We start from the raw sequence: 26,963 nt of genomic DNA on the forward strand, positions 1-26,963 counted from the left end.
AAGTGAGCATCTGTTAAATTTAGATCATATTCAATATCGACGAGCAGAAACTTGGTTTTGATATTTGTTATACAAAAGTTCATGTAAATATCACCCTAAATGCGTCGGAATGACAAAAATCTTGTGATTATGCAAAGTGCTTGGTGAACTTTCAAGAAAACCACCATTTTCATGCCAAACTGAAGGTGATCCGTCATATCCTGGCGGGCGCTCTTACCCCGTCTTACTCTGCTTATTCAAAAATACAAAACTTGCAAAATTCGTTTTTTTTTTTTCAATGAAATGTTCAATAAAAGTCCTAAACCTGATCATCATTACCCCGTATTACGGTAGTTATATGTTGTCTGTATAAAAATCCAAATGACTATTAGGCAACATATTTAGAAAAACAAATTGTTTTATCATTCCAGTGTCTATAAGCCATTGTATTCTAGTGGAACAATAAAATTTCGTTCCCACTATTACCGCTATTGGTTATGTAGCCATAATTAGTACACCTACCCTAGCTGCAAACCAGCAAGACAAATTTCTCCTAATATGCATCACTGAACCGAAAAAAAAGTGCCACTCTCTTTAGATTTGACATCGTCATGGTGCGGCCTGAAAAGTCATCTTCTTCGCCTAGCATGGCTCCTTCCTCGAGTGATGATTTTTCTTGACTTCTTATCAAAGCATCGCCTAACGAGTGGAAATATTTGCGCGCAACTTTAATTCAATCTCATTTTTCATTACTCTGCAAAAGCAGTGCGCTTAATATTCTTTTTCAGTGGTTGGATGGACTGGATGGAAGCACAGGGAGTGGAAAACCGAAATTGGCATCCAGCTAACTGTCTGCTAAGCGCCGCCAATGATGAAAATAACATCAGCGGGGGTTTTCAATTATCATCGGTTTGTTTGTGAAGTTTTCGTCAATAATTTAGAAATTTGGAGAGCTTTTGATTGACAACAGTCTCTAATGAGGATTTAAAAATTGTTGGCATAATCGCGGAGCAGCATGGTATGGTATTTTTTGCAGTTTGCCAATCAAACACGCTACATCGAATGCCTCTATACCGAAACCCGAAAACCGTGATAAGGCTGAATGTATATTAAGAGCTATTATGACAAACTCTGAAAAGATTGCTGCACCCTTATATTTGTAAGTCGACCTCAGCATCGTAAAACGGGGTAACATTGATCAGCGGGTAACGTTGATCGGACTGATCCTCTTCGTAAAAAAAATCATAAACCTACACTTTCCCGGAAATCCCGGGATAGATACTCTGATAGAAACCCTGTTGTGATATTATTGACAAATTCAAAAGATACAGCATGCAAAAGATGTCCATTTTATAAAATGATCTGTCATTACCCATGACCCTCAGCTTGGTTTTGCTGAGAAGCTGAGCGTTTACTACTACGGCTTCTAAGTCCTTAGTACTTCTGAATTGTTATGATCCTCTTAAGACAAGAAACCTTCAATGGCTCAAAAATATAGCAGCTGGAATAAGCATCATTTTTACATTTTCAACTCATGCCCTTCCTAAGTGACAATTTATCACGGTGACAGACTTGGGTTTCCAAACTCGGGTGCAGAGAAAAACCACAACCATTGTTTTGACCATTTGATCCAGCCCAAAGAACGAAAGAAAAAAAAAACAAGAAACCTTTTGTGTTTTCGCATTTACAGTCCACTTTCACGTTCCTAATAGCTCATCTAACAGATGCTGAACAACGTCGAAATGGGCAAGCTCATAAATTTTAAATTGTCTTCGTTATCTCGGTGGGTAGTTTTGAAACCGTGCCAGAATACTATGCTTCTATGCTTTTTTCCCCTCACCTAGGGATATGTGATATTTCGAATAACTCCGGGAAAAGTTATTCGAAATGATATTTTCCTTGAAATGCACGGAATCTTAAAAGGTGAAATTAATGTCTTTTGTGAAAAGAATATTGCGCTGAATTAGTGACAAATTTATTTCGTTTCGTCATTAGCAGACCAAGAAATTCCACGTATTGTTTCGTTTCGTATCGCAATGAAAACAAATCCATATCACATACCCTTACGTCACTCCGTTGCATAAATTGCCGGCTAGTGCCAAGAATATCGCAAAACATATGTAGCTCAGATATGCATTAAATAATTATTTTGCTAATTGTGCTCTGTCAGTCGTGTGAGATCTAACCAGGCTTGGTTTTCCCGTTTTTCCTCGTTTCAGACTGCGTTAGTCTACAGCGTTTTGCCGAGCAGCCGAAGTACACCGAAGTGAACCCGGGCCAGGACGCCTTGATGGTATGCAAAGTAATCGACAAACGAGGCGTTTGCTCGTGGCAGAAGGACAATAAGCCTGTGGGGATTTATCCGAAAAAGTACGAGTGGGCCAGCCAGTATGGCATCGGTCAAACCACTCACATGGGTGGGGACTGTTCGCTTTGGGTGAGGGCGGCTCAGCTGGAGTTTGACGACGGTCTGTGGGAGTGTCAGGTCACTGCGAGCGATTTCACGACGCAGGACGCCCTCACCAGTCAGCCAGTGCGGCTGGTAGTCAGAGGTAAGTTAATGATGCTAAATAGTTGTCGAATGGAGAGATAAGTTTAGGCTTGTACAATTCCAAATTGAATTAATTAGATAAATTTAGGACTATTTTTTAATGTATTATGAGCCATGTCTCAAATTGTGTATAATACGCTTTACCTTACATCAGAAATGCACGTTTACCCAAATTTCTAATTGGTATGTTAAAGTTGATTTGTTTTGTTTCTGTCCTAAACCTTTTTTAACCTAAAACCCTAGATTTTGATTAAAATTTTAAATAAATTATTTTTTCCGTGTACCTTCCAAAATGTTAGATGGGAACAGTCCCACCTTGAAAAAACAAATCCTCAGTAGTTTTTCGTCGAAGAATTATATAGACATTTGTCAAACAGGATCCAAAAGTGTCAAGGTTAAAATTTCAGCGAAGTTTTTTTACATTAAAGTTTAATTATGAAATAGCTGTTATTTGATGGAAAAAAGATCAATGTAGCCGCAAGAACATGGTCTTTCGTGTTATTAAATAAGAACAAGATGTTGTTAAAAAGGGACCTTATTGTTTTCTTGCATTATCTGTCGTACAATGCAATAGGTGATATGAATAAACAACAGAGCGTAATCTAGTAGGAACAAGAAGATAAGAGTTTAATTCTTCATCATAGAATCAGGCAAGATATTTTTCTTTTTTTTGTGATTCTTCGTGACATTACGACAGTATTACTGCTTGTGTCACTGTATCTATTTCTTCATGATTTTCTCTAAAAATTTCGTAAGATTTCAGTTCTCGTGTTGAGTATCATACAGGGCGATTCAAATTTTTAAAAAGTTTGAAAATCCAATCTCCCATATGCTTCTTACCATCCTTACCATAAAAATAGTGTTCTGTGAAATTTTCAGCTTTCTAGGTGGTGATTTAAAGGTGGCCCAAAGACAGTGTAGGTTTGTATGGAAATTACTATGGAGAAATTTTGAGAAATGTTCCAAACACGCTAGTAGTGTAATGTAAGTAGAAACTTATCATCCCATATTGAAAATTAATTCTTCAAACCTTTACAAAGGAAGTTGCTGAAGAAACAAATCTCTTTTGAGCTAATTTTGTTTGCGATTTTTGTACATGTTTGCAGGGCTATAATCCAATATTTAGCAAAATAATAGCAAACAAACTCATAAATATCTCTTCTGTTATCCGCCGGATTGAATTTCTCTCTTCAGCAAATTTCTTTATTATGGTTTGAAGAATGAGTTTTTATTATACTTAATGCGAGAGTTGTTCTCTCAACGATATAGAGATTATTACGAAAATGTCTTTAGGAGTTTATAAAGCGACTATGTTCCATGGAGTGACTCCAAGAATTTTCCTAAGAAATACCTCTAAGAACTTTGTTTCGAATGTCTCAAGGAATTCCAGGAATTCCTCCAAAGATTCTTGTAGATAATTTTCAAAAAAGTATCGTTGGAGTGCGAAGGATTTCCCGTAGAAAATTTTGGCGAAAATCCTCTAATCATCCTTTGAAAAATTGTTGGCAGAGTTTCTATGGGAATAGATAGAGGAATCGTTAGAAGAATTTCGAGAGAGATTCCTGTATGAGTTCCTGAAGGTATTCCAAACGAAATCTCTGGACAAACCACCAGAAGATTTCTTGAAGTTTTTGATTAAAATTTAAAATTGGTTTACGTTTAAAAGGGTTTTGAAACATTTTTTGAACGCTTTCTACCGGCAGCTTCATTTTTTACCGCAACAAAAAAATTCACATCGCGATAACTATTTTGTTTCTCAGTATTTTTGCACCATTTTTTCACAAGTTCTCGAAAAACTCTTCTAGTTTAAGAATCCATGCCGATATTGATGATTGGTGATCTGGTTTTAAAGATATTCCAATGTTCCTTGGGGGCCGACATTTTTCATATAAAATGTCTTAGGCAACCATTTTGTTTAACGTCAACTCATCGAAAAAATAAAATGTGAGATATACAATGCCTCATAACAAGGAGCTACTCTGAAAAATTATGCGAATTGGTTTAGTATTTGGTCGATGCACGAAGCGATGCCTGCTCCATCTAAACGTGGTTTTCGTCGTTCATCGATAAGGGTATGCGCATTAGACGAGATCGACATAGTGTGACCGCACCCAAGGATAAGCCATATTGAGCAACATGGAGGCGATGTAATTTCCGTCTACTGTGACTATAAAAGGCCTCACAGACGTCACGTTGTTCTCTTTTTTTGACATCGAACGCCAGCAGAAGAAACGTCAATTTATAATGTTATTGAGTGAAATGAAATTGAACTGAGTAAATATAAGTTAAGAAGTTGAATTAAGAAAGAAGTGTAGTTACTTACCAATCGTAGTGGTTCTAATTAGTGCTGTCGCCGCCGGTGTTACTCTGTGATCCGCAACCTGCAAAGAAAGGAGTACTTACCTGAAGAATTTCTCCGCTGCCCTCGCTGTGTTATTGCCATTGGTCCTTCGAACCGGATGGCCGTCGAACTCCGGTCATTCGTCAACCCTCGTTAAGCCATCATCGCCTAACTACGCATCTAAGTCGAACCACGCACCACGATCTGGTGAGAACTGCCACTTGTCTCAACGATAACCGACTCTGGAACCCGTATTGTTCGGTGCAACATTATTCCGTCTCTCCATCTGGCTGTCATTTGAATTATACAAGGCACTCGTATTGCCCTTAACAGGTAATTATAATTCCATTCATTGTTATCCATTCCTCTCGGGCTACGCGGTCTTGCGCTTTCCAGATCGCTGTCGCAATACGTCACCATGTCATCAACGGATCGACGCATCAAATCTCTCAAGACGAGGCAGAAGAGTCTGCTCACGTCATTCCAACTCGTCATGAAGTTCGTGAACGGATACAGCGAAGAAACCGACTGCCATGAAGTTCCTGTGAGATTGGAACACCTTGTTACGATCTGGAATGATTTCAATGCCGTCCAAGGAGAGCTTGAAACACTGGATGACACCAACGTGGATACACATTTGCAAAATCGTATCGCTTTCGAATCCTCTTACTTCAAGGCTAAAGGGTTCCTTCTATCGGTTAATAAAACACCATCCACGCCAGCCACTCCGTCGACTTCTCAATCACAACCAAACTCTTTTTCCGCCACGTCCCACGTACGGCTACCGGACATCAAGCTACCTGGGTTTGATGGTACTCTCGACCGATGATTAAACTTCCATGACCTCTACATCTCTTTGGTCCACTCATCGAGCGAGCTTTCAAACATACAAAAATTTTACTATCTTCGCTCTTCACTCACCGGCGAAGCTCTAAAGCTGGTGCAAACGATCGCAATCTCTGCCAACAACTACATGGTGGCCTGGAACCTCCTTCTGGACCACTACCAAAATCCTGTACGGCTAAAACAATCATACATCGATTCGCTCTTCGAGTTTGCGCCGATTAAACGAGAATCAGCTGGTGAGCTTCATTCATTAGTCGAAAAGTTTGAAGCAAATGTAAAAATACTCAAGCAGCTCGGCGAAAGGACAGAGTTTTGGGACCTCATCCTCATTCGAATGCTGAGTATTCGTCTGGACGCCGTTACACGAAGAGATTGGGAAGAATACTGCGCCACACAGCAAGCTGTCACCTTTCAGGACCTTACCACGTTCATACAGCGTCGCGTTACCGTCCTGCAAACCATCGGTAAGACAAATGAAGTGTCTACAGCCATTCCTGCAAAGAAACCGGGTTCACGGCCAATTGTTAGCCACGGTGCCACGCAAGTCAACTCCAGGAAGTGTCTAGTGTGTTCGGAAAATCATCCATTGTATCAATGTCCTAAGTTTTCCAAGATGAGTATTGAAGAGAAGGAAAAGGAGATCCGCCGACATCAGCTGTGCAAAAATTGCCTGCGAAAGGGCCATCAGGCAAGGGATTGCTCATCATCGAGTACGTGTCGGAGGTGCAGAGGGCATCATCACACGCAAATCTGTACCCAACCCGAAACTGAGTCGTTCAAACCCAAGTCTTCAGAAGCATCACCGTCACCGGACAACGCTCTTCAGCCATCGGCGAACCACGGTCAACCTTCGCCGTCGATCTCAGCATCTATCGAAATCTCGAGTCATACTTCTGTAGGAGCAAAACCAAGAAGAGTACTTCTAGCAACAGCCGTTGTTCTCGTAATCGATGATACTGGACGGGAACATCCAGATAGGGCGCTACTCGACTCCGGTAGCGAATGTTCTTTTGTAACGGAATCATTCTCTCAACTGATCAAGGCACGACGCAGAAGGGTTCATCTACCCATCTCCGGTATTGGACAATCAACAACACAAGCACGCAGCATGCTTTTTACTACTGTCCGCTCAAGGACTAGTGATTATTCCGCCCCGGTAGAACTCCTCGTCATGTCCAAGGTAACCATTGACCTGCCAGCATCATCTTTCGACATCTCGACGTGGAAGATACCATCCGAGGTTCAGTTAGCCGACCCTGCATTCTACAAAACGAGCCCTATTGATATGGTCCTAGGCGCAGAGCTCTTTTTCGAGCTTTTTATCATGACAGGCAGAATCGAGCTCGGTAAAAATTTGCCAATCCTCGTGAATTCTGTTTTTGGATGGGTGGTCACAGGAAGAAGCGCACCCAGTCTTATTTCCTCCCCAATAGCAGCAAACTTGGCGTTAGTCACAGATCTGCATCAGCTGGTAGAGAAGTTTTGGTCGATTGAGGAAGACACCACAAATTCATGTCCATCAGTTGAAGAAGCAGCATGCGAGGAACATTTCCAAAAAACGGTCCATCGCAACGAAGAAGGGCGATACATCGTTCGACTACCGGTGAGGGAAAATATTCTCAATGATCTAGACAACAATCGACGCACAGCCACTCGACGATTCCGTCTGCTAGAAGCTAGACTTGCTAGAGATCAGAACCTGAAAGCTCAATATTCGTTGTTTATGGGCGAGTACCTTTCACTTGGTCACATGGAGCGTGTCCAGGATTACCAACAATCACCTAAAAGGGTTTACCATCTTCCTCACCACGCAGTAATCCGCGAAGATAGCACCACAACTAAAGTGCGTGTTGTGTTTGATGCCTCCTGTAGGACTGCGAGTAGACCATCCTTGAACGACGCCCTAATGTTTGGGCCAATACTGCAACAGGATCTTCGTTCGATTCTCATGAGATCACGAATGCATCAACTGCAGAAGATTGTTTGGAGATCATCAATGGATGCCCCTTTGGATACGTACGAACTAAAAACCGTAACGTACGGTACAGCCAGCGCCCCATTTCTGGCCACACGGGTGTTAAAACAGCTGGCAGACGATGAATGTGCAGAATTCCCAGAAGCAACCAAGGTTCTGATCAACGATTTCTATGTCGATGATTTAATTTCGGGAGCCGACTCAATAGATGAAGCTGTCAACCTTCGCAAGCAACTAGAATTATTATTAAGTAAAGGAGGTTTTCAATTACGCAAATGGGCGTCAAATGAACCCGACGCAGTTGCGGATGTCTCTGCAGATAATCTCGCTATGCAGCCATCTGTAGATCTTGATCGAGACCAGTGTATAAAAACGCTTGGTTTACACTGGGAACCACAAACGGATCGCCTACGCTACAAGGTTCAACTTCCCGAAACACTGAATGGGGAAACGCTTACTAAGAGACTCGCCCTCTCCAACATCGCCCGTCTTTTTGATCCACTGGGTTTGGTAGGCCCAGTTGTGACCACGGCCAAACTGTTTATGCAATCACTATGGTTACTTCAAGACAACGGGAAGCCTTGGAGTTGGGACAAAGAACTCCCACAGTCACTTCAAGACAGCTGGCAATCCTATCAAAATCAACTTCCTCTTCTCAACGAGCTGCGAATCGATCGTCTAATTATTTGTCCATCACCCACGTCCGTGCAATTGCACATTTTCTCTGACTCTTCTGAAAGGGCGTACGGTGCGTGCGCTTACCTGCGATCTACAGACTCGAACGGATTGATAAAGAACGCACTACTCACCTCTAAATCGAAGGTTGCCCCGCTCAAACAGCAGAGCATCCCACGACTTGAGCTCTGTGGGGCTCTTCTCGCTGCAGAACTCTATAAGAAAATAAGCAATTCTTTGCCAACTTCCATGCAAACGTTCTTCTGGGTGGACTCCACCACCGTATTAAACTGGCTGAAGTGTCTTCCATCAACTTGGACGACGTTTGTGGCGAACAGAGTATCTAAAATACAGTTGGCCACAAAGGATTGCACATGGAATCACATCGCAGGAAAGGAAAATCCGGCAGATATTCTTTCACGTGGAGCAACTCCAGAATCGCTACTTAACAGCACTCTTTGGTGGAGGGGGCCTGAGTGGCTGCAGTTGGAATCAAGCGAATGACCAATCGAACAACACAACGATTCCCAGACTTCTACTACTCTTCGAGAAGCTCTAAAGGCACCCGCTCCAGCTCTAAACGTTCATCGAGAGCCATCTTTCATTGATGGTTTAGTTGCAAAATTTTCAAATTATCAGCACATGATACGCGTCACCGCCTACTGCAAACGTTTTCTTCGAAACTGCCGTAAAAGACCACGAAACCTGTTTGTCGGAAATGGAGCCTTTCTCTCTTCTGCGGAAATTAGTGCTTCGGAATTCACCCTCATAGGACTCATACAACAACAAGCATTTCCAGTCGAATGGGCACAACTGAGCAAAAAACGACCTCTTGCTACTAAATCAAAACTTCGTTGGTTCAACCCTTTTATGTCCGAGGAAGGAGTAATCCGCATTGGAGGACGACTGACTAACGCCCAGCAGTCATTTGACAGCAAGCACCAAATTTTGCTACCAGCTCATCATTCTGCCTCGCGCCTACTGGTCAAACAGGTTCACGAACGAAATTTGCACGCACACCCTCAGCTTCTACTCACGCTTCTTCGCAACCGATACTGGATAATAGGAGTCTGGCCAGGAATGTGGTCCACAATTGTGTTGCTTGCTTCAGAGCATACCCGAAAAGGGTGGAACAATTCATGGCCGATCTACCTTCATCTCGTGTGACTGCCGTGCGCCCATTTGCAATATCAGGAGTGGACTATTGGGGACCATTGCTTCTGCGACCAGCAACCAGACGATCAGCAGCACGAAAGGCTTACGTTGCGGTTTTTGTATGTTTTTGTACAAAAGCCGTACACACTTCGAAAAAATCGTGTAATTTTGTGTCATATAAGACCGACATATTAAAGCAAGTAAAATGACACAAAATTACGTTAGAATTCATTTTACACTCGTGGTTTTGTGAGCAAAACTAGTAATTTTGCTAGTGTCAATGTTGAGTGCTGTAAATTTCAAACATGACGTAATTAATAATTGCATATCTACATAACCTCAAACATTCCAAGGGTTTACCCACAGTCATTTGTTTCGGGTACTGAGTGTGAGTATCAATATACACTTATGTTAAATTTTCACACCGGTTTTTATTCTTCCACATTATATTTCACAAATAATTTCTCTCAAATGATTAATATCCGTACCGCTGGATGCAAGAGGAACATCTTCCATGAAATCGATGCAAGCAGCAGCTGCATGCCACCACGGGCGCGATGATATATACAAATCAGTAAACACTCTTTTCTATTTCTCATGCTCTAAATTCACTTAACACCTGCCAAGTTAAAGAGTATTTTGATTGCACTGAATTGATAGTCATATCAAGGATTTGACTCAAAAACTTAATTCGAACGAAAAAAAACACTGGCTCATACATTTTGTTTTACTCCGATTGCGTTTGACGTTCAACGAATCTGCTGCGGTGCTTTCTGTCATCGTTCGAGTAATTTTAAATCAGTATGCTGTAAAGTTAAGTGAAGTGACAAAATACTGCAGTGCATATCTTAAAATAAAACTGAATTTACGGGTTTTCATGTTTACGTCATCGTTGATTTAATAATGTTTCAGATTTCAATTTGTGTCATGATCAATTACGTCAATATCGACGACTGCGTCACCTTCAAAAATAAGATTTTTTTAGTGTGTACATATGGAGTTGGTCGTAGACTTAACAACAGCAAAGTTCATGCAGGCCTTTCGCCGATTCACTTCACGTCGAGGATTTTGCTCCCAAATCTACAGTGATAATGGGAGAAATTTTGTTGGTGCCTCTAACGAGCTGCGAAGATTACTAAAAAGCAACGAATTCAGGCAAGCATTCGCTCAAGAATGCTCCAACAACGCCATAGAATGGCACTTCAATCCTCCCAAGGCCTCCCATTTCGGGGAACTATGGGAGTCTGCCATTGCATCAGCTCAAAAACATCTGTTCCGTGTCTTGGGGCCGCATAAGCTAGATTACGACGATATGGAGACGCTACTCATTCAAATAGAATGCTGCCTTAATTCGACGATTAGTGATGATCCAACAGATATCCAACCGCTCACACCGGGGCACTTCCTTATTGGATCACCCTTGAAAGCAGTTCCAGACGTGGACGTGTCGGCAATACCATTCAACAGGCTCCATCGTTGGCAACAAACTTAAAAAATCTTTCAGGACGTGTGGAAACGATGGAGTACCGAGTATTTATCATCACTGCAGCCCCGCACTAAATGGTGCAAAGCTCCTGTTGCCATCGAAACGGGTAGATTGGTGATTCTACTCGACGAAAACGTTCCGCCAATGCACTGGCCTACAGCTCGAATCACTGATGTTCACCCTGGACCAGACGGAGTAACCAGAGTGGTGACGGTTCGAACTTCCAACGGGCAGTACACACGACCCGTATCAAAAATTTGCCTGCTGCCATTGTCTTCAACCACGAACTCTCCAACGCAGGAAGGGGATCCAGATAAATCTCCATCGGACATCAGTACAACTTGCAACCTGCGGGAAAACTAAACAGAAATATTACAAGGCATAATAATGCCTGGTTCAGGTAAGCACTAGAGTGCCTGTAAACAAGAGTGACGTCATGTTCCAGTTTTGACAGGTCTCCTGCTCGATTGGAACGCGGATTTGTATGGAAATGACAGTTCGCCGCTGTTCCAATTTTGACATTGACGCCACTCTTATCTAGATCCACTCTGGTAAGCACCTGTCCAGATTAATTTAATTTCTCAAAAACCCGCTACCGGGTCTTCTTTTTTTTTTTTTTTTTTTTTTTTCTTTGCGGTGTCTGTGTCAGACGGCTAAGACCGGTCACGGTCCATCTTGCCCCTGAGGTTGTCGGTTTTCCAGTATTGGTTGTACGGTGTGTGGGTCGGCGTTTTTTTTTTAAATTTGAATTTTCGTTGCTTTGAGGAACGAGACTATTTGTTTCAGGTCTAGTTCGTTGTTTTCGAGTAGTATGGTAGTTAGAGGCTTGAAATACTCTAGTACCGAGAACTCGGATCTTTCCACATTATATTTTGGGCAGTCATACAAGATGTGGTTGATGTCCTCTGTTTCTTCGCACCATTCGCAGTCGTCGTTTATTTCGATTCCCCATTTGTACCTCCTTTCCTTAGTGTTCGTGTGGCCCGTTCTTATCCGACCAATGATAATTTTCTCTTCCGTGTTTAGTTCTAGTCCTTCAAACCAGATTTTCCTGGATGGTTCTTGCATCAGGTTGAAGTGCCAGATTCCCTTTTCTTCAGATGTCTTTTTGTAGTTTTCTTTCCAATCTTCTTCGGTCTCTGTCTTAGCTAAGTAGATGGCATCGGACAGAGTCAGGGAGTTGAAAGTAGTTTGGGGGCCTTGTGTTGTTCTCGTCGCTTCTTCGTCTGCCTTTTCGTTCCCGGGAATGCCTTGGTGGCTGGGCACCCACTGCAAGGCTATGATTCGGGATCTGTCCTCTTTAATCGATTTACGTATTCTCCAGGCTAAAAAATTGCCTTCGGTTTTGGTTCTGTTCATTATTGTCTGACACGCTCCCTTGGAGTCGGTGAATATTACAGTGTTCTTGTAGTTCTTCAAATGTATGATGGCTGTCCAGATGGCTAGTAATTCCGCGTTTGTGATTGAGTAGTTGGAGTTTATTTTTTCTACAACCACTTGATGATCAGAGGTGTCATAAACGGCGAGGGCTGTTCCTGATGTGGTTTTCGACGCGTCCGTATACAGATGGTTGAATTCCTGATAGTCGTTGTTTTTAACTTCGAGGAACTTCTGCTTCCAGAATTCCTGGCTGTGTTCTGCTTTTTGTCGCTGTCCGTCGTAGAGGTTTAGTTTGATGTATCTTGCGATGTTACGTTCCGAGTATTGTCTCCTATCGGTGAATGCTATTTCCGGATCTTTCGGATGAAGTTGGGCTACTATGTAGTTGTACTTCGTAGCAATTTCTGTTAGGAATGTGCCATTTCCTGAGTTGGATGCTATGGCTCTCCCGATAAACTGTTGGAGCTGATTTTTATGGAAGGAGCCTTTCAGTACTGCTTTGAGTGTGAGCCATTCCCGTCTGGTGTCCAGCGGTGTTTGTCCCGTTTCGGCGAGAATTACATGGATTGGTGTGGACTTCAAGTATCGCATTGCAATACGGAGGTAGCTGTTTTGAACCGTTTGGAGCTTCTGTAGGTTTGTTTTCGCAGCGTTTCCGTAGATTTGTGATCCGTATTCTAGCCTGCTGCGGACGATGGCGTTTCCTACCTTGATGAGTGTGCCCGGATTGGCACTACTGTTCCTCCTACCTAGCAGTTTGATGATTTTTATTTTTTCCATTGCTTTACTTTTCATCTCGTCTATGTGTTTTCTGTGCGTTAGGGTTTTATCCACTATGTACCCCAGGTATCGGTGTGTATTGTTTATTTCGATTTTTTCTTGGCCTATGCTTATTCGGACTTCTTTGGTGTCCTTCCTTGTAAACGCAATGGCCGCAGATTTGGAGACGTTGATGTTGAGGTCTAGGGAGTCCAGTTCGTTGCGAAGTAGTGCCAGGAAGGTGTTGGCCCGCTCAGCTGCCTCTTCTGGGTTCCTGCCTGCTATCACCACAGCGAAATCGTCCGCGAATTGTACCAACTCACAGCCTTCTAGTTGGATTTGGTGCAACTTGCTGGTGTAGAGGGTAAACAGGATAGGTGACAGGGGACAACCCTGGGGTAGTCCTTCGCTGATTTCTCTTTGTACATCTCCTTCTGGGGTTTTTATTTTTATTCTTCGGTAGTGGAGGTAGGTGTGGAGCCATGATATGAGTTTTTCCGGAATGTCTAGTTCCTGGAGGGTTTTCAATAGTGTTTGCAGGTTAACCGAATCGAAAGCGTGAGACATGTCAAGAAAAACGACGATGGGGTGTCCTCCGTCCTGCTGAATATCTTTTACTCGATTCACTACGAAGTTCACGCATTCCTGGGCAGAGCAGTTTTTCCGAAATCCAAATGAGAGACGAGGGTGAAGGTTTTTTATTTCCGCGATTTCGATCAGTCTTCCGTTGATTGCCGAGTTGATTAGCTTCAAGCAGACGTTCATGAGTGCTATGGGTCGATACGAACTCGGATCCGATGGGTTGCCCTTATTTTTGGGGATAGGTTTTACAAGGGTAGTTCGCCATTGTTCAGGGATCTCCTCGGTCACGAAGACTTCGTTGAGCATCTCGCTGATTTTGACCTGGATGTCCAATCTTAGACGTTTCAAGATGTCGTAAGACATCCCATCCTCTCCTGGCGCAGAGTGTCGTTTCCTTTTTCGAAGTGGCCCTAGGATCTCTTCAGCTGATAGGGCCATTTCATATCCTTTGAGGTCTGGAAGGGTCTTCGTCGCTAGTTTCGTCGTTCGTCTAAATTTATCGTCATAGAAGTGTGCCATGAAGTCCTCTGCTTCGTTTTCCGATAACTCTGCTCTTCTTTTGGCCGATTGGGTCAGCGCCGTGTCTATTCCTTTTATAATGTTCCACAGCTGATTTATGGGAGTCGTCTCGTCTATAGTTGCCGATAGCTCTGCGCAATATGCTCTTTTAGCTTTGCGTATGAGCCTTTTGAGGGTTGCTCTTCCTTTTTGTAGTTTAAGTTGGTTCGTTAGGGTTTTGGATCTGTTATATTCTCTCAGTAGATTTCTTTTCGTTTTGTATGCTTGATTTATTTCTTCCGTCCACCACCGTTTTAGGTAGTTTGATTTCTTGTTTTTGACGACGAAGCTTGCTTCCCTGATGCTCTCATCGAAAACGGATAACATTTCCGCAGGATTGTACAGATATTGCGGTTTAATTTTGTTGATTGCTTCCACCACCCTTTGCTTGTTGACACGGATTGTTCTTTTCTCTACCACAGGGATTTCGCTTCCTATCTCTATCATTATAGACAGGTGATTGCTTCCAAATTCTTGTGGGATTACTTCCCATGTGGATTTTGCAGTTAATCCCACTGTGGCTAGACTGATGTCGATCGCCGTATTGATGTTTTTCAGTGACGTGGTGCAAGTGGCCGATCCGTCGTTGAGTAGGATGAATTTGGAGCTTTCGAGTGCAGTGTTGATGGCGTTTCCTTTTGGGCAGTTTGGAGAGAGCCGGTCCCAGGTGTAATGGTGTCCGTTGAAGTCGCCTCCGATTAGTGTTTCTCCTTCGATTTCCTCGACTTGTTCAAAGAATTTCTTGATTTTCGCAATGGCTTCTCGGCACAACTCTTGCCCCGATGGAACGTATATAGAGATTAGGGTGATTGGGTCGAATCCTCTTGTTATTTTTACTCCTACTGCCTCGATAGGTGACAGGTCTTCGAACACTAGTTTCTCGTAATCTAGCGATTCGTGGACGAGAATACCAGCGCCACCGTACCCTTGGCTCCTTCTTACAGACTCGAATCTGTAGTGGGCTAGTTTGAAAGGTTCATCTTTTCGGAGCCATATTTCCTGTAACAGTGCAGCTTTTACAGAGTTCTCCGCAAGGAAGTGAGCTAGCTCCTCCCTCGTTTCAACGGGGCGCAGACTCTGTACGTTGTGTTGCAGGATTTTCAAGGTTCTACACACCACTGTTCTGGCTCTGGTTGGTTCTGGTAATGTTTTGTGGAAGACTGTCGTTTTCCTCAATGATGTGCTGGATGTCCTGTCCGAGCTCGATCAGCAGTTGGTCTCTCTCTATTTCCGAGTTGGCGATTTGGATCTTTTGAGCTATCTTGACTTGTAGATTTTTGAGGGCTATCAGCCATCGCTTCGCTCGTGTTTCGGCTAAGAATCCTTGCCGCAGCCAAGAGATGAACCTTTCTAGCTCGGTCGCTTTGAGTGGGTTATCTGGACATCTTATGTCTCTGCTGGACATCTGTTGGGGCGTGTTGTTCCAGGGTCCTAGATCGCTGTACTGGAAAGGGTTTTGACCTTCGTTGGTTTGCGTTGGTCCATCGTCGATTCTGCTGGAAGATTGGCTGAGTATGCTAACTGCTCGTTTTCTGGTGTGATTCGTTTTGTTGACTTGAAGTTGCTCTCCGAGTGTTGGGAACGAGTCTGTCTCTTCTTCGGACAACAGATCAAACCGGTTCTCCAGTCTCGGGAAGTGGGATTCTGCTTGGCTGTATGGTATTTGTTTTTCTTTCATGGCTGATTGGGTGTTTTTTCGTCGCTGCATTTCCGGGCATTTAGGATCGTTTGCTTTGTGAGCTCCTTTGCAGTTAGGACACCTTACTGTTTTGTTGCAGACTGATACGTCATGTAGTCCACCACATGCAGCGCAACGCGTTCTGGAGGTGCAGTTTTGCGCTCTGTGACCATATCGCCAGCAGTTCCTACATTGCCTGATGGGAAATATGTACAGCTCCGGTCTAAAGAAGCAGCCGTAGATCCTTACTCTGTCCGGTATTTGTTCCCCTTCGACGGTCACTTTCACGTTGTAGGTGTCCACCAAATCGTCGTTGTCTCCTCTTCTCTTCAGTCTTTGTACTGCAACTACTTGGCAATCAGCTTCCATGTTATCCATCATTTCCTCCTCCTCGAAACTCAGCGGCACTCCTCGAATAAATAGGATTGTTCGGTTTTTGCTTTTGGGTTCGTAGATTCGCAGGTTCCCTTCCGCCAGTTTCAGCTTTCTCATCAGCTGTTCGTTTTTAGTTTCGATCTTGAATCTGAATTTCCCCAGCTGTCGGATCTCCGAAAAGTCGTTGAAGCCTTTTGCCTTTAGGAATTTCCCCACATGACATGGGTGATTGGGGTGGTGCGTGTTCACGTCAATCAGCTCCAGCACTACCGTTGTGACGTCCGTCTTTGGAAGCGTAATGGTAGCATCCACTTGTTTTCCTCCTTTCTCCTTGGCTTGTGGTTCATTCATCTTGTCCATTTTTGATTGCTGCCTGGTAACTCTACCGTTAGCTTGTTTCCGGCTGTCTATTATTCTACGGATTCTCGAACAATCCGTTCCTCCAGACTCCATAGTTTAACTTAAATTTAACTATTCTTTTTCGATATAATTTCCTTACTTTCTATGCTTAATTGTAACGGTTGATAATGTTTTTATTTTTATTTTTCTCTCTTGTATTAAATCTATTATAAAATTGTTTTTCTTCTCTTGTGCTAGTTCCACTTTTCTTTTGATCTACGTTTTCACAACTTAATATTAAGTGTTTTTTTTTCCTCTTCAAAGATCGTTTGCTTTCTGTTTTAACTGTATACCGCCCTTATCTTCACGCTTCTAATCCGACGAGGGCTTTTTCCGTTGTAGTTGAGTCGATTCGCGTGTGTGCGTGCTCAAAACTGAACTAGATGTCGCGGCGGCCACCAAATTTTCGACGACGACGCGCCTCTTCCGATTTTTGCGTTTTTCGCGGCGATTTATAACTTTCAGGTGCTGCGAATTATTGCCCTGAATTTCCCGGCAAAAGAGCCAGCCTCTGCACTACTTTTGATTGAATTTAACGCGGTATTTTAGGGTCCCTTTTCAGAGCTTACGGGAAATTGAAAACTGTAAAAGAAAAAAAACACACGTTCCGATTCTGTTTTCTTCGCTCAGATTTTGGGTTCTGCTTCCTCCCAATTCTGACGGACGACGACTCGGACTACCGGGTCTTCTGTTGTTGTTTCTTTCTGCCAGTTGCTTTTCTTCGAGTTCTTCGTGACATTTCCATCTGTCAATGATCGTTAAGCCGACTGCGATGCGGACGGACAACCTGTCAATTCAGAAAGGAGATTTCTGAAGGGGCCAGCATGGTCGATGCACGAAGCGATGCCTGCTCCATCTAAACGTGGTTTTCGTCGTTCATCGATAAGGGTATGCGCATTAGACGAGATCGACATAGTGTTTAACGGTGCGGTCAAGGATAAGCCATATTGAGCAACATGGAGGCGATGTAATTTCCGTCTACTGTGACTATAAAAGGCCTCACAGACGTCACGTTGTTCTATTTTTTTGACATCGAACGCCAGCAGAAGAAACGTCAATTTATAATGTTATTGAGTGAAATGAAATTGAACTGAGTAAATATAAGTTAAGAAGTTGAATTAAGAAAGAAGTGTAGTTACTTACCAATCGTAGTGGTTCTAATTAGTGCTGTCGCCGCCAGTGTTACTCTGTGATCCGCAACCTGCAAAGAAAGGAGTACTTACCTGAAGAATTTCTCCGCTGCCCTCGCTGTGTTATTGCCAGTATTCTTAAAGATATCTGAAAATTACGATATGAGGGTTTTTGAAATTTTCAAGATTTTTATTTGGTCAGCGAGGTACCAGCAACATAAATGGTCATTACTTATAGACGGCTGCACCAAATTGCTTCATTTTTTCACAACATACTCTCATTAATGTATTGTTGCATAGAGTGGATATCTGAATACAATAAAAATTGTGTAGCCTGAGATATATACGTGGGTCATGGTTACGCGTCGGTTCCCCAAGGAACTCGGAAAATCTCTGGATGCAGATGACCAATGATCAATGTTGACACAAATTCTAAAACCAGATGAGTTTTTTTAGAACTTGTGAAAAAATGATGCAAAAATACCGAGAATCAAAACAGTTACCGCGATTTGAATTTGTTTCTTTCGGTAAAAAATTAAGCTGCCGGTAGAGGATTTAAAAAAGTTTGACTTCTGATAATGAAAACCTTACAAAGAACTTTAAAAATATCTAGTCTATTCTAAAGTATTTGTTTTTTTTTCTGGGATAAGGGCCCCGACAAGACAATGGCCCTTGGGCCCCCACATTTGTAAATCCGGTCATGATGATATTAAACACGAGAACTATAAATTAATAAGGGGCGCTCCTTCGTTAGATTAAATCTCTGTGAAGGATCTAAACTGATATTTGCCCCATCATACAAGAATGTCTCCTCGATAATCATAAACCTATTGCTCAAGCCTATTTGGAGAAAAGAGATAATTTCATTACGATGATTCCATTCACTGGATGAAATAGACATCGTTCATGTTGATGAACCAACATGGAAAGCCCAATGTCACACTTTTACATAAAGTTGTATACGATATAGGGAAATGATTCGCGCAGAAGCAATTCTGCTTGGGTCCATTCTCAGATTTTGAAGTAACTTTCGATAATGTGTCTTTCAATTATATATTGAAATTTGCAAAAAAAAAACGTGGGCAACAATTAGTTAGTAACAAATTGGACACATCAAAATGAACATATCTTCCCGGAAAGAGGAGTTGAATCGCATAGCAGATACGATATTGAGGCAAAACAATAAAATTTGTTTTCTATCTTTTGGAACTGCCAATGAATATCTAACTTTGATAGATGGTATGGCATAAGCAAGCACCTTGTTCAGCTTAGTTCTTCATTCTAGACATATTTTGCACTTAAAATTATGTTTTGTAAATATGGTTCTAGTTTATATTTACCCTTCTAATAGCAGCATCAGTTTTCCACCATCACAATTATTCAAATCACAATAACTTTTTAGTTTTCCAATATGCTTTGCTTAGAAGTTCACAAAAAAACACTTCTACTTTTAAAATCTGAATCAATTCCTGGAGGGACCGGCCCGGCACGTGTCAATAACCCACGAAAATATTTTATTTTTTATTTTTCTGGTACCGATTGTGCGATATTTGCCAGAAAACCATTCGCCACAAAACTATTCGCCAGAATGACATCCGCCAGAAAACCAATCCTCAGAATGTACCGTTTACCAGAAAACTATTTGCCAGAATGTACCATTCGCCAGAAAGTACCATTCTCCAGAATTATTTTTCTTGTCGATTTTTGATCAATTAGTTCATGGTGAACTTCCCGGGATCCAAAGATGGCTGCCATAATAGTCGACGAAGAAAAAGATTTTTGCCTATGAAGTTTTAATTCAATTTTCTCAACTGTTTTACCTGATTTTATCTTCAAGAAAATTGCATTTCTTTAACACGAGCTGTTCTTTATAGGAATATTGAATTGTACAGAATTTATCGTACTACTATCAGGTAATTTCTGCTGCTTTTTAATAGGCAGTTTATTAGGACTGTGTTACTTTCTCTTAAATATCAGTACCGTTATCCGAAGGCAAATTGATCACTATTTTACAATTTTTTGTTGTGTTATCCTTTGGAATTCACATATTGTCAAATAAATTTCGACAAAATCAGAACTCCATTGATCTTTATCAGTTTTTGTAATTGGCTTTTCATAAATTATAATTTAACATATCATAAAAATAGTTTTAGTATAAAAACATAAAATGACACACTGGGGCGAAATTGATCACCATATTTCCAACTGTATTCCTTACACTTTTGAAAAGTGGGAATATTTCTATGCAAAACTAACCCCAAAAATATGGTATATAGTTTAAAATCATCATTAGACATCTATAAACTATAAAATATGAAATGTCTGTGGTGCCAACGAAACCTTCAGCATCCTTGCAAGGAAATGTTTTTTGGTGCCGACCTGATCAAATTCGCCCCAGATATCAATTTGCTCCCGGATTACGGTACCCTGAATGTCGTTCCCCCGAACATCAGTTCCGCTACTGCCAGTTCCCTGAATACCCCGATTTCTTGAACGGTCCATTTCTCCGGAAAGTTTTTGGCACTCATAATTGTCATGATTTAATACATTTCATGGTGCTGAACGCTTCATCTGATTGCACCCTTCTTTTTTAATCAGCGATTCTTTAAATTTTCGCCGAACTCAGCATATGTTCTTCTTTACTTTATCGTGTTTTCTAGTTCACCACTTTGTCACTGAAGAATGTTTTTTATCCACTCTGAACTGCATCTCTTAGGGAGCTGTCCATGAATCATGTGGTCGTTTAAAGGGGAAGAGTGGGTGATTTTATCCAAATACCTCGATCCATTCAAATTTTGGGTCATTCAAGGGAATGGATTGCGGGAAAAAGTGTAATTCGGGTAACTGGCGTTCAGGTAAAAGTAGCACAATGGGTTCTTAATCCACCTAACTTCCAGTACATGAAAAAGTATTCCAAAAAGGGTTATTGCATATCGCTACTTGAAAGAGTTTGGGGCAAATAAGAATTCTCTATTCTTCAAAAATATGATGCTCTTCATTAACTCGTAGTACTAGTCTTTAGGAAGCAGCAAAACTTTAAAGAACAACGAAGAAGATGAAGAAGAAATTTCCCTAATCATAATTCCCTGAACAACTTATATTAAACCAAAAAACTTTTTCATTAGAGCTGATAAATTTCAGATAAAAAATGTATGAACTTTAAGAGTAACTATAAAATAGCATAATCTAATGTAATAATATCTTTGAAAATCGCATCGAATCTCGTAAATATCTATTGAACTAGTCCTTAAGAAGCAACAAAACTTTGTAGAACAGCTAATCATGAAAAGAAGGGAGAATCCCTTGTGATGTTTTCCAAACTATAATTCCCTGTACAATTTAGTAATCCGTCATGCTGAATATCAAATATTTACATCAGTTAGCAATATCTTTCATACATAGTGGGAGCAGCTTCTAATTAATGAAATTGTTGTTATATTCTTTTGTTATTCTGTTCTTCTGTTTCAAGTTCAACGTTCACTCCGTATGAATTGCTGTCTGATAAATTCATATTAATAAAGTTACAATTTTTTGTGGATCGTGAGGAAGTCATTTGTGCCTAGTGCATGAATTAGAATACTAGAACCTCAATACTCAACCTTGTTCACCAAGAGACCATGTACTTTTTTGAGTATATCAACAAAAATAATCTCACAAAATTTGTTGACGTTCTGGCTCGGTTACTTCTCCGTCAATTAAAAACTTGATTTATCTGAAAAATATATAGGAGATGGTCCATTCTGGGGAATGGTACATTCTGGTGAATGGTTTTCTGGCGAATGGTGCATTCTGACAAATGGTTTTCTGGCATATGGTACTTCCTGGCGGATGTCATACTGGCGAATAGTTTTCTGGCAAATATCGCACAATTTCTGTTAAAACTTATAAATACATCATAGTTTTAAGTTTTTTGCCTACGGAGATAACTCATTTGATTTGAATGATTTTTTTTTTCAAAAGGCTCCTTATTACCTGACATTATATAGCCCACACTCTATTTTTTTTTCTGATGAATTGACCTAAAACAAAAAGATAACCAATAAAATTGTAAACGGGAACTGTCGGTTCCAAAGAATATCGAAATATTTGAAAGATTATATCGTCAAAGGTTCTGAAAATAGAAGAGTTTTTTGAGAACTTGTGAAAAAAGGTTAACAAATACTGAGAAAGAAAAAAGTTATCGCGGTTTGAATAATTTATTGTGGTGAAAATATGACGCTGCCGGTAGAGGGGTTAAGTAAATATTATAGGACTCACAAAGACATTTCAAAAACTTCAATTAAATTATATTAAGTTTTAAGTAGACAAAAACAATAATATGAGCGTGATACTTGAAACATCTCAGAAAATCATGAGTAAATGAAATAACAGAACGTTATTGATTAACGAGTAGCAATGATTGAATGAGTGATTGATGATAAAATTCAATGTTACTATAATTAACAATGTTGAAGCCATGATTGATGATTATGATTAAACCCTACGTGTCGAATTTGATTCAAATTTATAATTAAAAAGAATTCTCCTTCGGCTTTTGACAAAATTTCGTCATTTTTTTAGGATCAGTCACAAACTGCTATCAGTTTTTGAAACTAGAAAATTTTGTAAAAATTTCCTTGTAGAATTATGAATGATTTTATAGTACTCAAAGTTTGAAATGAAACCCTTGGGAACTTCAATATTAAGATCAAGTAAGTAGCTTCAAGTTTCACAAGATCCATAATGAACTTTATAGAAAATTCGTGGAAAAGTTTATTAAAAGTTTACTTTGTGATATTTTATTCTTACATTCTTTCATGCATAAAAAGACAATGTTGTATAATGTGTTGGTTTTTGTCCAATGATTCGTTTTGAAATAAAATAAGCGATCTTAATTATTATGATGCGTGATTATTGATTTAAACATAATATTGTAATTATTATGATTAACTCTTAACCATGATTAAATTTCTGATTCATATTAATCATTAGTCATTAACGATTATTCATGATCAATTTTCATGAATACGTTGTGAAAAAGGATTAAAATTGAAATAATTTTAAACATTTACTGCAGTGCATCAGTACGGCAAAGCTTTTCGTTTTTCGAATAGTGGTGTCAGATACAGTAGTGCGAATTTGTATGAGAATATAGTGAACACGTTGTTCCCACTTTTGATGAACTATGAAGAAAGTGTCTGCTACAGGAAATTGTACTCACAATATCCTTCACGAGAAGTGTAGATGTCTTGCTATTTGGAAAAAAAGTATATCAAACAATATACTATTTTAATATTTATTCAGTAAATATCTAAACAGATAACACTGAATCAACAATTTCACGTCACAATACTCGGTTGGTCGCATCTCTCCTTCCTCGGTTCTACCCAACGCTCGCCAAATCGATATGCACTTAATCCGCCCACCTAGCTCGCTGCGCTCACCGCCGTCTTGTACCAACCGGATCTGAAGCGAAAATTATTTTTGCAGGGTTGCTGTCCGTAATTCTTGCAACATGCCCTACCCAGCCTATCCTTACAGTTTTGGCCACCTTCTGGATACTGAATTCTGCAAGGATCCAAGGTAGACGAACTCGTCGACCACCTTGAACGTATCCCCGTTTATCGTAACACTGCTAGCTAGTCGATCCCTGTCGTGCTAGGTTCGACCTACTAGCATGTACTTTGTCTTGGACACATTCACTACCAGTCCAAATTTTTGCTGCCTCGCGTTTCAGGCGGGTGTACGCGAATGCCACCTTTTCAAATGTTCGGCTGGCAATGTACATATCATCCGCGAAGCAAACAAAATGACTGGATCTCATGAAAATCGTACCCCGGCTGTTAAGCCCGGCTATCTGCATAACACCTTCTAGTGCAATATTGAATAACAGGCACGAAAGTCCATCACCTTGTCGTAGTCCCCGGTGGGATTCGAACGAACTGGAGTGTTCACCTGAAACCTTCACACAATTTTGCACACCTTTCATCGTCGCTCTTAGCAGTCTCCTGAGCTTCCCGGGAAAGCTGTTCTCGTCCATGATTTTCCATAGCACTACACGGCCGATGCTTTGAAATCGATGAAAAGGTTGGAACCTGGTGTTCACGACATTTCTGGAGAATTTACCGTACAGTAAAGATCTGGTCCGTTGTCGTCAATAAAGCCGGCTTGATAACTTCCCACAAACTCGTTTACTACAGGGTATACGTTACTAGGTTACTAGTGGGTATACGGCTGTCAACTACAAACAAAGTTCGCCTAACAATCATCTCTCACGCGGGCCGGCCCAAACAGCACAAGTTGAAAACGCGAGCCAAGCTAGGCAGAAAACGCTGAGATTCTACCCTATTACTCAGAATGCCATCACCCGGAATTCCATTACCCCGAATCACATCACCCCGAATGCGATTTCCCCGAATTTACAATTATGTTGACATGATAATATTTTCCCATGATATTGGAATTCGTGGTAATGTCATTCGGGGTGATGGGTCTTTCGGGGTTTTGGAATTCGGGGTAATGGCGTTCGGGGTAATGAGGTAGAATCCATGAACGGTAGGTGTACCTCGTTGAGTATACCCCCCTGGGGATAACACTTTGTAGGCCGCATTTAAAATGGTGATCGCTCGAAGGTTCACACAATGTGGGGTAACTCGGTGTTATACGCCCTCTCCGATATTTAACGAACCAGATTCAATATAAAATTAAAAATGACTGGAATTCCTTACTATTCATGAGATTGTCTCACAAACAGAGATAATGCAAAAAGTATCGAAAGTCGAATTTTGATCTAATTTTTCACGCAGATTGTTTGAGCATTTTTGTGTGTTAAATAACAACAACATCATGGGAACGGACCTGGTGTAGTGGTTAGAACACACGCCTCTCACGCCGAGGACCTGGGATCAAATCCCATCCCCGAGATAGTCACTCAAAATTTCAGTGACGACTTCCTTCGGAAGGGAAGTAAAGCCGTTGGTCCCGAGATGAACTAGCCCAGGGCTAAAAATCTCGTTAATAAAGATAGAAAAAAAACAACAACATCAAAGCAACCAATGGTGTAAAGTCAATGCTGGAACTGATAAATGAGTATCATTAGTTGGTCGGTGTTCAGACAGACCGGACTAGATGATATTTTGGCGCTCTAAACATTCATGACGAACTCCATCAATTCTGAACTTTTCGATGCTGTTTTAATACAGATGTATTATTAAGTATATAAGGTACATTATTAGAGCAAATAATGCAAATATTTTGATGCTTCGAATGCCTGGGATACGTTTTCCTGGAACCATTAAAAAACATTTGGTTCAGTCTGTTTGAACACCGATCAGTTAGAATGTTTAACTAAAAAGAGGGAAAATACACAGAAATATGCATTTTCCAAAAAAAAAACTTCTCATTTCTGGGAAATATACCCTACCACGGACGATATGACCCACTCTTGATGCTATCTATTCCCGAGCAAGCTCCTTGGTATTTTTTTTTTTTTTTCGTGCATAAGCAGTTGACAGTCCTGGGGCTTATTACTGCTATATTGCGGGGCATACTTATTGTCCATTTGTGGGGCGCACTATGTGTGTTTGTGGGGCATATTATACTGATGCTGAGGCATATTGTCCAGGCTCTTTTTGAAGTGCGCGATTTAGATGTTCATAAAAAATATATATTATTTTCAGATAATTAGTAGATTTTGCGACAACTAGTAAGCTAGTGGGCTTCGTAGCCGTGCGGTTAGTGTCATTGAGGCATTTTGCAGCATCATACCAAGAAGTGTGGGTTCGATTCCCGCCTTAGGCCGAAAAACTTTTCAAGAGGATTGTTTTCCGACTGTGCCACTGGGCGTTCCATGCTAGTCCGTTATCTAGTGTGGAGCTTCCTTCAAAGGGCAAATAGCCCACGGGAAGCATTAACATGTAGCGTCTTTTAAGCTAATGAGCCTATTGATGTAGTTTTCCAATTACAGATGGTGCTTTTGACAGAGCTGTTTCCATTTTTTCAAGAGAGGGGAGCATATTATACCAGGTTACCCTAACTTGTCGCCCCTATTGTAGTTGGGGCATATTACCCCTTCCTTACACTCCACCGGTTTCCTAGAGCCTATCAGCCGATGCAGACAAATGGCCAGTCTCTCCGGGCCCATCTTTCTGAGTTCAGCTCCGACACTATCCTTACCGGCAGCTTCATTGTTCTTGTACTGATAAATGGCATCCTTAACCTCCCTCAAAGTGGGTGCTGGTTGGTTTCCATCGTCAAAAGTACTGACAAAGGCATTTTTTTAGTTGTCTCGATCTTCACTGTCTGTGCTCTCAGCACCATTCAGGTGTTCGTCGAAGTGTTGCATCCACCTTTCGATCATCCCACGCTCGTCCGTCCAGTCCGTCCGTTGAGCTTCTAATAGAACTTCAGTGTTTCTTGAGACCAGCACAGCTGTTCCATTTCCTCACACCCCGTCTCCTCCAGGTGGCGTTTTTCTCCCGCTGTTGCCGTTTCCGTCTATAACGTTCCATGTAATGCCGAGTCCCTTCCTGCAGCATGACCACCCGCGCTGCATTCTTCTCCTCCAGTATCTGCCTACATTCCTCGCCGAACCAGTCGTTTCGTCGACTCCGTGCCACGAACCCGACGTTGCTCTCAGCTGCATCGTAGATGGCTACTTTCACTGTTCTCCAGCAGCCGTCAAGAGGGGCTTCATCCTGCTCATCCTGTTCCGGTAATGCAGCCGCTCTAGGTCATAGCGAGGCGGCCGTCGGTACCGTACGCTGTTAACGACGGAGAGTTTTAGGCGCAGTAGGTGATGATTAAACCAAATAGTCGTCAGAGTTGATGTTAGCACCACGATTGGTCCAGACGTTGATAATGTATTTTTATACATACATACAAAAAGGTGTAATACGCCCCCCTTAAGAAAATGCTGCTCTATCGCAGTAGCAAATGCATCCCTACTAAAGTTTTTAATGTCAAGGTGTTCCTTATTTAGTTGGTCATGTTCTGCACGCAACTTTCTCTTTCCAGGTTGGTTCAAAAAAGTGTACAAGATGTTTTTTGTAAACGGTCCCATTTTTTACGTTTCAAAGCAACCCGGACAATATGCCTCTTCCAGAGAAAAAAAGGT

General features: G+C 41.4%; 1 protein-coding gene across 2 annotated transcripts in view; it reads left to right on the forward strand.

Moving 5' to 3' along the window:
• The window catches only part of LOC5578544, a 625,448-nt gene that overhangs the window by 288,203 nt on the left and 310,282 nt on the right, over nt 1-26,963 (forward strand). For both annotated transcript variants that reach the window (XM_021853771.1, XM_021853772.1), the window contains exon 4: nt 2,199-2,531. In XM_021853771.1, coding sequence (XP_021709463.1) covers nt 2,199-2,531 — 333 coding nt within the window. The remainder of the gene's footprint in view (nt 1-2,198; nt 2,532-26,963) is intronic.

This window comes from Aedes aegypti, chromosome 3 (genome assembly GCF_002204515.2).
Source record: "Aedes aegypti strain LVP_AGWG chromosome 3, AaegL5.0 Primary Assembly, whole genome shotgun sequence".
Taxonomy (NCBI): Eukaryota; Metazoa; Arthropoda; class Insecta; order Diptera; family Culicidae; genus Aedes; species Aedes aegypti.